Source organism: Delphinapterus leucas, chromosome 17 (genome assembly GCF_059928025.1).
Source record: "Delphinapterus leucas isolate spDelLeu-1000000601 "Yukka" chromosome 17, BTC_Dleu_Yukka2, whole genome shotgun sequence".
NCBI classification, from domain to species: Eukaryota; Metazoa; Chordata; class Mammalia; order Artiodactyla; family Monodontidae; genus Delphinapterus; species Delphinapterus leucas.
The window spans coordinates 18429294-18443091 of NC_143145.1; the positions used below are offsets into that span (position 1 = coordinate 18429294).

General features: G+C 33.1%; 1 protein-coding gene across 7 annotated transcripts in view; it reads right to left on the reverse strand.

Annotated features, from left to right (window-relative positions):
• The window catches only part of MTBP (MDM2 binding protein), a 128875-nt gene that overhangs the window by 102863 nt on the left and 12214 nt on the right, over positions 1–13798 (reverse strand). For all 7 annotated transcript variants that reach the window (XM_089898768.1, XM_089898769.1, XM_089898770.1 and 4 more), the window contains exons 9-11: positions 12702–12796; positions 11803–11875; positions 7337–7454 (exon numbers count right to left, since the gene is read on the reverse strand). In XM_089898768.1, the coding sequence (XP_089754894.1) occupies positions 7337–7454; positions 11803–11875; positions 12702–12796 (286 nt within the window). The remainder of the gene's footprint in view (positions 1–7336; positions 7455–11802; positions 11876–12701; positions 12797–13798) is intronic.

The window sequence follows — 13798 nt, forward strand, 5'->3', positions numbered from 1 at the left end:
TGTAGTCAATCTCCTTTCCTGCTCATGGCCTCAGGCATCTATTGATCTGCTTTCTGGTCCTTCTGCCTTTTTTAGAAATTTCATATAAGTAAAATCATGTACTAGTCTTCTAAGCCTGATTTTATCAACTTAGTAATATTGGTATACTCAAAACTTTTCATGTCTTTTTACTGCTGAGAAGGATTCCATTATATGGACGAAACAAACCATGTTCATCTGTTCACCAGTTGACGGATATCTGCATAGTTTCCAATTCTTAGTTATTATGAATATTGCTTTTATAAACAGCTGCTTGCAAGCATGTGTGAACATACGCTCTCATTTCTCCTGGATAAATACCTAGGAATGGAAGAACTGAGCTGCAGAGTTAAGTGTAAGTTTAACGGCCCGACTGTTTTCCATAGTAGCTGTACCGTTTTACATCCCCACCAACGTGTGAGACTTGCAGTTTCTCTCCATCCTCATCAAAATATGATAGTCACTGTTTTTAATAATATCCATTCTAGGGCTTCCCTGGTGGCACAGTGGTTGAGAGTCTGCCTGCCAATGCAGGGTTCGTGCCCCGGTCCGGGAAGATCCCACATGCCGCGGAGCGGTGGGCCCGTGAGCCATGGCCGCTGAGCCTGCGTGTCCAGAGCCTGTGCTCTGCAACGGGAGAGGCCACAACAGTGAGAGGCCCGCGTACAGCAAAAAATAGTAATAATAATAATAATATCCATTCTAGACAGTTATTATAGAATCACATTGTGGTTTTCATTTTCATTTCCCAAAAGATTAATGATGTTGGGTATCTTTCATGTGCTTTTTTAGCTCTTCATGTATCTTTAGAGAAATGTGTATTCAAGTCTCTTACCCACTTATTAATTGCAATTTCTCCTTACTACTGAGTTGTAAGAATTTTTTTTATATACCTGTCCATTGTAAGACATATGATTGAAACTATTTTCTCTTAGTAGCCTTTAAAAGATTTTTCTTAATAGTTCTTCAAAAAGGAGATTTTTTTTAACATCTTTATTGGAGTATAATTGCTTTACAATGGTGTGTTAGTTTCTGCTGTATAACAAAGTGAATCAGCTATACGTATACATATATTCCCATAACGCCTCCCTCTTGCCTCTCCCTCCCACCCTCCCTATCCCACCCCTCTAGGTGGTCACAAAGCACCGAGCTGATCTCCCTGTGCTATGCAGCTGCTTCCCACTAGCTACCTATTTTACATTTGGTAGTGCATGTATGTCAATGCAACTCTCTCACTTCATCCCATCTTACACTTCCCCCTCCCCATGTCCTCAAGTCCATTCTCTACGTCTGTGTCTTTGTTCCTGTCCTGACCCTAGGTTCATCAAAACCATTTTTTTCTTTAGATTTCAAAATGGAGGTATTTTTAAGTTTTGGTGAATTTATAGATTTATTTTTTCTTTTTACAGATCATCCTTTTGGTATATATGTTTTTTAATAGAGGTTTTGTAGTTTTAGTGCTTACATTTGGGTATATGACTCATTTTGAGTTAATTTTTATGTAAGATAAAAGTCTAAAAATTACATATTTTATATACATATATATGTAATTTTTGAGTTTTTACATACGACATCCAATTATTCCAGTACTGTGTTAAAAGGACTATCCTTTTCCCATTGGCATCTTTCTCTATTCTGTTCCACTGATATATGTGTATTCTCCAACACCACACTGTCTTAATTACTATGGCTTCATAGCAAGTTGTGAATCAGGCAGTGTAAGTTCTCAAAAGTTGTTCTTCCTTTTCAAAATTGTTTTGGCCATTCTAGATCCTTTGCAATTTCATGTAAATCTAGTATCCGTTTGTCAATTTCTATGAAAAGTCCTCCTGAATTTTGTTAGAGATTAGATTGAATCTATAGGTCAGTTTGGAGAGAAGGACCATCTTAATAATACTGAGTTTTCTAATCTATGAACACAGTATATTTCTCCATTTACTTATATCTTCTTCAGCTACTCTCAGCAATGTTTTGTAGTTGTCAGTGTACAGGTTTTGCACTTCTTGTTAGATATAGTCCTCAGTATTTTATTCATTGGTGTCTGGTCGAATTTCCTTCCTTCTACTTCACTTGGATTTAGTCTTCTAGCTTCTTGAGGTTGATGTTTAAATTACTGATTTTAGATCTTTCTTCCATTCTAAGATAAGCATTTAGAATACTCTTAGTACTGTATTAGCTGCTTTCCATAAATTTGATATGTTTCTATTTTCATTCAGTTAAAACTATGTTTTTAATTTCACCTATGTGCTATTTAGAAGTGTGTTTAAAATTTAGTTTCCAAGTATTTAAAGTAGTTCTCAGATTTCTTTCTGTTGTTTATTTCTAATTTAATTCCACTGTGACTGGAGAACATACTGTGTATTATATCTATTCTTTTAAATTTACTGAGCCTCGTTTAATAGCCTGACAGATATATGGTCTATCCTGAAGAATGTTCCATATGTGCGTGAAGAGAACCAGTATGTTGTTGAGTGGTGTGTTTAATAAAAGTTAATACAGTAAAGTTGGCTGATTGTTTTCACTACTGAATTCCTAGCACCTAGAATAATGCCCTGAACACGACGGGCACACGATAAATATAAATATTTGCTGACTGAAAGAATACTTTGACTCTGCCACTGAAATCTCTTTCAAAATCTTTATCTAAGTCCTTTACCTTTTCTCAAGATCAAAATTATTTATAAATCAGTTACACTGAGTCATTTTAACCTTAGTTTCAGCTCACTATTTTGAAACACTTCGATCACACTGACTTGAGTATGAAGAAGGCACTTGCTTCCTCAATTCAAAATGCTTCATTAGTCCTTGCTAATAATTTTTTTTGCCGAATACCTTTAAAATGTTTCCTTTCAAAAGAATTCCAATTTTTAAAAAAATGAGGCAACAGTAGAACTCAGGATTATGAAATGATCATGGATGACCGGTAGAAAGACTTGAGTGGAAATTCTGATCTCACCCTATGACCTTAGACAAATTTGTTGATTTCTCTGTACCTTAGCTTTTTCATTTGTTATATAAAATTAGGCAATGATCAACATCCAATTTTTTGACGATTTCATAAAACATCTCTGTGAACGTACGGTGAGCCAGGCTCTTTTCATTATACAACTGGCTTTTCAATATAGTTTTAAATATAGAAGCCTTTCTTCAGAAATGTAATAAGGTTTAGTTAATTGCATTTGTTCATATAGTTCTTTTACGCTTTTCCCAGTACCATAATACTTTCTGGGTATTTCACTGCAAAACACTTTTAAAAATCATTCTTTAAAATTGGGCATTGTTCTTCTATTTTAGGCCAAACCATATGAATTGCTGATATTTTAACAATTTTTGATATACAAAGAGAGGTTCAAACTAATACACATGTCCTATGTATAATATATTGATACATCCCTTTATTTCATCAAGGGGTGATACATTAAACTTAAGCAACTGATAAGAACTGGAGCACAAATTTTGGTTCACATTGCAGTCCATTCAGTCTTTCTTTACTTTCCCAGACAGCGGTTATTACTAACTAGAAATACACTACATATTTCACTTACTATTTTACAAATATTTTTGAGTATCTATTAAGTGTCAGGCACTGTTCCAGGCACTGAGAATAAAGCAATGAATAAAAGTAAAAAAACTTCACTTTGTCTCTTCTCACTTCTAGTGAGAGAAACGGACACACATTTAGTATATTAGATGGTAATCAGCACTAAGGAGAAAAAATAGAGCTGGGAAGATGGAGATGATGTCAGGAAGAGAGTCCATTTGCAATTTTAGATGGGATGGCAAAAATTAGGTCCTGAATGAGAAAATGACTTTGGAGTAAAGGTTTTCCGAAACTGAGAGACCCAGCCATATGCCTATCTGGGGCAAGAACTAAACCTGTTACCTCCACTAACATGTAAGCTCCCCAAGAGCAAGTTCTTTGTTCAATTTACTGCTGGTCCAGCATGTAAAACAGTGCCTAGTATACTGTAGGTGCTCAATAAAAATATCTGTTGAAAAACTGAGTATTTCATGCATATACAAACATATAAATGCTTACTTCACACATCTGAGCTGTTATCTGTACCACAAAAGGTAGCATAATAACGTTTGCACACCTTGTTTTATTTACGTAATATCTCTTAGGGATTGTTTCAGCCCCTCCTCAGTGCCTCTTTTCTATGTTACAGGATAAATTCTAGAAGAGGATGAGCCAAGTCTGTCTTGCTCGCCAGCAACCCCCAGATTGCAGTACCATACCTGATTCATAGTATCTACAAAGCGTGAATAGAAACGTGACCGACTGAATGCATGAATAACAACATCATAAAGGTGTAAAACCAGGGAATCGTTTTAGGAAACAGTACAAAGTTTAGTCTGGAGGATAGGGGACAAGGAAGGCGACAGCAAAGAACAGTTGGGCATGATGCAGTAGGTTATGGGGAAACAGAGTTTTGCTTTAGGAGGCTGATAGTCAATACCTTACTTTGTAGTGAGAGAGGCTATTAGTAGTGGCACTGTGAATGGGATAAGACGTTTTCCCATGTAAGAGGCATCAAAACTTACACTAGCTAAAACGTGACTACTCTTTACAAAAGAAGTTCTGTCAATGGGATAAATAATTTCCCCTACACAAAGGGTTATGGGTAAAATAGAACTTAATAATCAACTGTTCAATTTGATTGTTTCTACTTCTGAGATAAAAAAAAAAAAAAGATTGTAAAGTGTCAGCTTAATCAGCCCTTAATGATATAGCCTAATCAACAACTTGGCTTCGAAGATGGTCATGTGATATATGTCTAATTATTATTCAGAAGTTACTAATACTAATCCCCAAATTTTAAGAGGTGATAATTAAAAAAAATCAAATCAAGCCTCATGATAAGGTATTTTCTTAAAGTTGCAATGAAAGTCATGAAAAAAAAAAAAACTAAGAGTAAATTCTAAATCAATAAATATCTTAGAAAAAGTTACAAGAGGAAAAATAAATAAAGGGTTGTCCAGAATACACTCAAGTTTAGTTAAGAGATGTTACTATTCATGTTAATAAGTTGTAAACCTATGTAATATTGAGAAATGGATATTATCCTGTGATTTCACGTAGTATAGTGAAACTGACTCTACTGCCACCCAGTAAGTCTATTTCTGATTTTGTTTTAGCATCTGCCAAAATCACCAGGTATACACTTATTCCCTGTGAGCTGAGAAGGGTTAAAGCCACACTTCTTCACGAATTAGTGCGGTGCAATAAACTACATTAACTATGTCTCTTCCTCCAGGAAGCCTTCCTGAATTCTTAAGGCCACGTTAAGTCATACACTCTGAAAGTATCCTCCACTTCACTTTCACCCTGATGGATAAAGAGATTTATAATGATTTTTCAAAGTGCCTTCTTCACTTGACTATAAACTTTACAAAGAAAAGGACCATGCCTCTAATTCCTCAAGTGTAAGAACCCAGTTTGACTTCCCTTTATTTCCCACACTTTGCACAATACTCTATATTATGCAATAAATGGTATTTTGATATTGATGTTAATGATTATAACTCTTTAGGGTCTTCCAACTACCATTTACTAAACCCATTTTCTAACTTTTCCTCCACTTTACCTTAAATTCAGGTATTTCTAAAGGTCCTATCCTTGGCTTTCTTCTTTAGCCATATTGTCTATGTATTTTTTTCCCAACCACTCCTGTTTCCACTATCACCTTTATACACCCGCGGTGCACTTTTACACTGGGGGCTTCCCAGTATTCAGACCCTTGTATAGTCACCTCCCTCTTGAATCTGGCCCATTCTTGTGAGTAGCTTTAAATAAAAATACAGCAGAAGTGACACTTGGCCAGTTTTGGGAATAAGCCTTAAAAAGTCCTTGTCACCTCAATTTTTCTTCATTTTGGAATCTTGAGTAGCCAAGTAAAAAATTCCAGCTAACCTGCTCCAGAGATTACAAGAAAGAAGCACGCGGCAAGGAAAAGGCCTTGAGACTACATGGAGAGAGAAAGACAGCTGTCCCTGCATCCCATCTGAGCCCATCCTCCAAACAATCCACAAGTTCAGCACAGCCACATATCAGTGACCACTGGTAAGACTGGCAGAAGAACTGCCCAGCTGAACCTAGCTCAAACACAGAAGTATGAGCAAATAAAGTGTTTGTTCTTTTAAGCCACTTAGTTTTAGGGTGATTTGCTGTAAAACAGATAAACAAAAGAGCTGGTAAACTAAAAATCTAAATCTCCTGCCCTGACCACTCTCTAGAGATATACATCTAAACTTCAAACACTAACTTTAGATTTCCACATAGATATTATCTACATTTCAAATTCAACACTTGCTAAAATGAATTTTAGTATCTCACCTATTTCCTATAAAGTACTGTGTAAACCGCTGATTTTAAAATTGTATTCCTCAGAATTCTAAGGTTCTAGAGTACTTCTAGAGATTACAATCTGGGTAGATACGTTTCAATTCCAGTTCTTAGTCCCATAATATCACGGGTCACAAAAACTAAGTATAAGCTCAGAATTAAACTAAACAAATCATCATCCAATTAAAACAGAAAACACTGAAACAAAGTACGAAGGAACACACTTTAGCTATGTGACTTTGGACAAGTAACTAACATTTTGACCTGCAATTACTTAATGAAGTATTAGAGATTGGATTTAAATAATCTGATTTTATAATAGAAATTAATGACATCTTGAATGTAATAGATTATTAGAGAGGCAACACAGTGCAGGGGTTAAGAGCAGAGTGCCTGGGTTCAAATCCTTGGAGATGTTAGAGCTATTAATTGGCAGAATCTTGGTTCACATCCTGTTTCTGCCAGTTAATAGCTCTGTAACTTCTCCAAGTCCCAATTTCCTCATCTGTTAAATGTTTATAAGGTTATTTTAAGTTTATAACGTTATTATAAAAATTAAATGAATCAAGATTTCTAAAGTACTTAGAATACTGCATAGCATATAAAAAGCTGTTAAATAAATTCTACAGAAAATTGTAATCACAAGTTTGTTTTTTTAATATACCATATAATAAATTAATCTATTTCCATAAATTTTATTCCTGAAATGTCTCTAAGAAGCCCATGTTTAATATAATTAACTATCTAATTAACCAAAATTTCTGCCTTTAGAACACTGATATTTTATGAATGAATAACGTTGTATATACTTTCTGTTGCAGTAGGTTGTTAGATAAGAAAAACAAAATGATACAGGTCCTCTTAATCAGTAGTAATAATATATTTTCTCATAAAGAAATGTTATCTCCATTTCAAAGTTGATAAATACATTATTTATGTGGCACCATTAAAACTTAAAAATTTACTACTTACCACTGACTGTCTTAGGCTTTCTAGCTATATATTCCTTCCATTTTCTTGAACTGAGCTGGCTGGGAGGAGGAGTAAGTATGCTACTAATGGTACATGGCAATACAAAAAGAGCACCAACCTGGATAAAACAGAACAGATTTTTAGTGACTGCACAATGAAATCAACTCTAAAATAGCGTCATCTGACAATTTTCCACTCATATTTCACCTACATAACACGTATTTAGTCACATTCTTTCCCAAGAATTCCACTATAAAAACTAAAAAAAGAAAAACACAAGAACACTGCCCTACCTCTACCAAAAAAAAAAAAAAAAAAAGCCAGAAAACAGAGAAAGGATTCAAAGTTACAGGTATCCGTTTTACTTCCACTGAGTCATGTATCTCTGAAAACCGTATTCACAATGTTTAAGTTTAGGTTGTGGGTATAATTTCTTCGTATATCTGCAGATCAATGAGAGGTCACGAATTCTATCCTCAAAAGATTTTGTCATACCGAGTTATAATTTTATAAACTTTTGACTGGATGGATTATTGGTCTGGCTTCAAAATTAGAATCTAAAGGCAATTTCAAAACTTTTGTTGCTAGATATCAGAGATTTAATGCTAGTAGGTATAAAATTTAGAGAAACCATGAATCATATGCCAGAAAACATACAGCAGCTTCTAACTGATTGATGAGCAAACTCAACTTATTCATCTTTGTATTCCCAGTGCTGGGCACACAGATGTTTGTTAAATATTTGTCCCCCCAAACCCACCATAATATATTTAGGTAAATTCTCAGTTTGATTAAGCACTGAATAAAACAAACTGCAACCTTGAAAGCTGTATTTTGCCTGTTATTTTAGAAATGTAAGCTACAAAATCAGCACATCCCAATAAATACATTTTTTTGTTTGTTTTTTTTTTACTTTTGGGGAAATTTAGGCAAGGCATTTGCTATCACTCTCAAATCTAATGCAAAATCACTTTTAACTGTCCTATGTAGATAGAAGGGTTACATGAGATATGTGACACAAAGTTAATTAATACTTTTAGTTGCTATTTATTATTTTTACTTACGTATTCCTAACTAACGAATATGAAAATAAGTCTATCGAGAGTAAAACAAGGAAGGTAAAATTAAATATGTTTATTTTTCTTGATTATTATAGCCATAACCTTTTTAAGTCAAATGTATTTTACATAGTCAAGCATTAGACATTAAAAATAAAAATATTTAGGAATGGAAAATAATCATTAACTATAAAAGATATATATTTAATTTCCTAAACACTAAGTCCTAGTCCTTCCTTCTTGCTTAAGACTTCTTAGACCAAAATGCATAACAAAACTGTCTGGCCCAAAGGGTGACAAAGCTGTAATGTGAGTATGCCAGATCAGGGCCCAATTATAGCTTAACAATTATAAAACTGTTATAATTATAGTTACAGCTTAACAATGTAAAGATACTAAATGCAGTTCATTGCATAATTTATAGCCTGACATAAATGTGTCCTGACCCATCAGCAAAGGAAGTGACCACATTTCTGAGACAGCCTATTTTTGATTAAACATTTGCTACAAATATGAAAATAAACTTTTCTAAATCCCATAAGCTATAATTCCCTACAAAATAAATTTATGTCAATAGTTTACACTACAATCACAACAAACTTGGATTCTGATAACTTGTGCTCACTCATACACTAATCATTAGATATACTTTGAGAGACTTGAGGATGATCCTTTTATGTTAACATTCTATTCCAAAATTTAACAGCCAAATAACATTTCAAACCCAAGTTTCAAAACTTTGATTCAATCTTTTCAGCAGGCAAACCCCCAAACAAGCAGGCACTATGGCAATCATGTTTTTAGCCTTATAAATTCTCCTCTTTAATAAAAATATTCCCTGTCCATGTGATTAATAGACATCATGATTCCCTAACAACCCTATCTTGCCTTTTCTAATCTAATAAAATAAGTTTTCCTCTAAAAGCCTTTTATTTTTATTCTGAGGCTAATCAAACATCTTTTTTAAGCTCAAAAGTTGACTTAGGATCACATAAAGCACTAGAATTTAAGCACTTTGACAGCTTCCCAAGGAGGGAACTTGTCCACTTTATTCTCTCCAGTATTCTCTCCAGTTGCAACAAGCAACTGGCAGGCAGTCCAAAAAAAAAGAGAAAAGTTGAATAAATAAATGAAAACCATGTTATAAAGCACTGGGATTATTTCAAGGAATGACCGTGGAATTCAATTTTTTTTTTCAAAAATGTAAAAGACTAACTATGACACAGTGTAAAAGGACAGTGAACTGCTTCACATTTAGAGATTTAGCCAAATTACATAATGTATGTTTCTAAAAGTTATCCCTTTGCTGAATTAAAGTTGGAACATATATTTAAAGTTCTATTTATTTGTCCCCGACTGATAAAGTGTAGTCCAATATTTCAGTCATTGTCCGAGAAGCAATAAAAATGACAATCTAATACAACAAATTTAAAATAAAACAATTGAAAATACTATATTAATAGATATCAATAGTTTAGCTTTCTTCTAGGATTAGAGTTGCCTATCTTCAATATCTAGATGGGTTAAGAATTATTTTATACCCAAGTTAAATTACAGGTGTATGTCTGAATTTGACTTGAAACATTACCTATAAAACTAATTCCTAAAAATTTCATCATAACTTCAAAATATCTAGAGGATATCTAGTGCTTTATAAATTTCAGGAAAATGTTTCACTTAAGTGTGTCTATCATTTGGGCCACATAAACTTCAAAGACAAGAATTAGATAGCAACCATCATTTGTACCATACTGTACAGTTTATAAAATATATTCCAACTTGGTTTTCATTACAACTTTTTGAAATAGGCAAAACAGGAATTATTATTTCCAGCTCACAATTTAAAAAGCTATAAGCCAGTGAGTGGCAGAGCTAGGACTTAAATCAAAGTTTTCTAAAGTACATGTTCTTTTACTTGAGACTTTCTACTATATCATATTCCCTCCCTCCCTTATTTGATAATATAGGTGAGATGATTAATGATAAATGACATTCTCATTTCCTGGATAGGGTTACATAGTGAACTATTTAGCTACTTGGGTTAAAATATGAACAGAGTTGTTTGTTTTTATTCTTAGTGCTTTTTCTTTTTCTGTTTTTTTTTTTTAACTATACCACTTCACAAAACTTCTGTGTGCAAATTTCTGTAGAGATGTACGATCTTATTAGCCTGTTTAAAGTACACCCTCCACCCTACTACCCTATCTCAGCCTGCTTATTTTCTTCATAGCTCTTATTTTCTATTTTTCCTACCAAAATGTAAGTTCCATGAGGGCAGAGTCTTCATCTGTACAATCCATCATTGGAGCCCTAATATCTAATACAATGCATAAAGTAGAACTAATGTTGAATAAACAAAAAAAGAAATTTTAAATTTCAAAATGTAGCACATTGGGTACTTCAGAGGTGATAAAACAGGCTAACATTATCTTCAGACTGTTCCTTTAAAGGCCATTTCATCAAATAAATACTCTGATACACTGCTGCAAGTCAAAATTTTGAGGCTGCAAGTCAAAATTTTAAGTTATTATATAGCTAAGCATTTTAAGGCCAAAATCATATTTCCTTTACTACATCAATTTTCTAAGGGAACTATAACCAAGGTTTGATTAATAGTGCCATGGGGAAACCATAATTATAACAATCATTTTTCTCCCTGCAGGACTATTTGATAATAGAGTACTTGTTGTTAAAATAATAAGAAAATGTTATGTAAATATTGCCAATGAACGTTTTGTGCATTAAAAATTGTTTTCATAGAAACAAGGTAGTTGAGCAAATAACCAAAAAGAAAATTTTAGTTTTTCCTATTGAAAACTGTACTTGACTTTATATGATTCCACTTAAAATTCTTTATGTTGTAGTTAAAAAATTTTTAAATATACCAATTCTACCATATCATTATATATGTTTTATATATATATATAAACTAATGAAATAGCTGAAAATCTTCTAAACATCACCAAAATTAAAAAAGAACTGAAAACTTACAAATGATAATTTAGTGAGGTTTTAGACATTTTTCTCACCTCCACCTACCCATCCTACCATGAAAAAGATAATGCAAGCATATACATATCTTGCCACAGAACTGAAATCAGATGTGAAAGGGGTAGGTTAACAATAATCTAATGTGTTCTAAAAGCAATTATCAGTCATGAAGCTTATTTCTGAAAAGCTCTTCTAAAAAAAAAAAACATCACTTCATGTCTGCAGAAGACTTTGGGGTTATTATGAAAAGTCCAAAGTATCTTAACATGAATTAGGACCAAAACCTTATGTTAAGTTAAAGAAACCAAATCATCACACAGAAACAGATTTTAAAGAATACATTCCCTTTTCTCACACATCTGTAAATGTTAAGTTAAAAACACAACAAAAACAAAAACAAAAAACCACCCTCTATACCTTGCCACACAGGGAAGAAATCTGCTCCAACAGCAACTTGGAATTCTGTTTGGTATTGTTTTTTGTCAGTCCTCTGCACTAAGGAGTTAAAGAAATGATGAAATGGTAATTGTCAAATAATTCAACTCCCTAAAATAAGTTTGATTCTCCAATTCACAAGGTGCTTAAATTCACTGATCAAAATTTTTAACTGTGGGAACTCACAATTACTCCTTTCCAAGGACAATTATTTTTCTGATTCTGAAAATACATCAAGAAATAGTGATACTATAAATAGCATTACTCTAAACTATTAGAACCAGAGATTTGCACAAACTGGAGCTTCTGAATAAAAATTCAAGAACACTGTACTAGGGTTTCATTTCTGGCCAACAACAAATTCTTTTTATATAAAATATTGTTCTTAGATCTGTTCCTAAAACTTCTTAGATATATTTTCTTAAAAGAGTCTAAAATATGTTGAATATTTACAGACATATGTGATAGCATTCTTATTTACTTAAGTATTTAAAAAGATACAGTGGACTGGCACTTGTATCTATCCTGTCAATGGCAAGAGAAACATCTGAACATTCCAATAGTATATAAATTATTTTGTTTTTCTTCACAGATCCCTAACATTTCTCCCTCTTACCTACCCCATAAGCAATGAGTAATAATTTCAGGAAGTCTTCTGCCTATTCTAGAGGCATAAATATCGTGCCTGAAGGAGTATTCTTTTTTTGCAAGTTGTAGAATTTCTCTTAAAGCAATGGCAATGAAGAGTATACTGATATTATAAAAAAGAAAAACAACAACAAAAGTATGGGCAAATATTTAAATGTGGTGGTACCACGAAACAGTCTTACTTGACACAGAAAAATTGTGATCTATAATGAACATGTAAATGAAAAGGATACAACTCAAATTCAATGTCTGACATATAGCAGGAAGGTAGGTCTGATAATTTTATCATCTGCACAAATTCTAAAGCAGGGCCATAATAATGAAAAACCTAAAAAAGAAATTAAAATTATATAAGACTTTAAATACTATAAATAAAACGAAAGTGAACAAATTAGTGTTCAGGGTTTAAATCTTTAAAATGGGTCTTAAAAAGCATATTTACATATTATGCAAGGCAAACACTTAATTCTCTATCAAAGATAAGAATTTCTTCCATATCAATTCTACCTTTCCAAGTGGAGAGATATGGAGATGTCTTACTAACTGTAAAGAGTTTTAACAGGAGGAAAATGAGTATAGAAAGAGGCAAGCAACAGAGGACAAGAGTTCTCAACTTTTCCTGTTTATCTCTAGGAAGACAGACAGATAAGCCAGGAGCCTAGGATGTTGAAGAGGGTCTGCGAAACTGAGAAAGAGAAAGAAAAGACACTCCAGGATGAACTTTGGTATGCTGAGATAAAAAAAAAATAAAGAACAAAACAAAGTCCTTGGAGGAAATACTAAAGTAATTAAAGAGAGAACTAGTAAAACAAGAATACAAATTAACAAAGAAAGCTCCACTCAGAGAAATAAAATTCAGTATTTCTTTGGATAGAGTCTAAAACTAAACTAAGAGTGAGCTTGTGAAGAAGGTAATTCAAGAGTTGGGGCTAGAGTGCTTCACAAGAAGGGCAAAGAAAAGCAAACACATCTTCAAACACACAAAGTTTTAAACTTGCAGAAAGCTGAGTAATTTCATCATATATGATTATGTGTATGTATGTGTATGTACACATAAATACACAACACACCTAGTGTGTATTTATATATATGTATGCATGTATTTGTTTATGCATAGAGAGGCTTACATTTATTTAAGACGTTGAACCCTAAATTTCTCTCAATAGCAGCAAAAATCAGACACATTATTCATACTTGAATGGTGTACTACCAAAGAAGAAAAGTTGAGGTCATCAATCTTATGATTATAATCTTTAGAAAAGAATTTAATATTCCTGTGAAAGATGGTCATGGTAAGTTACTTAAAGTAAGTAACTCTGAACTATTAGGA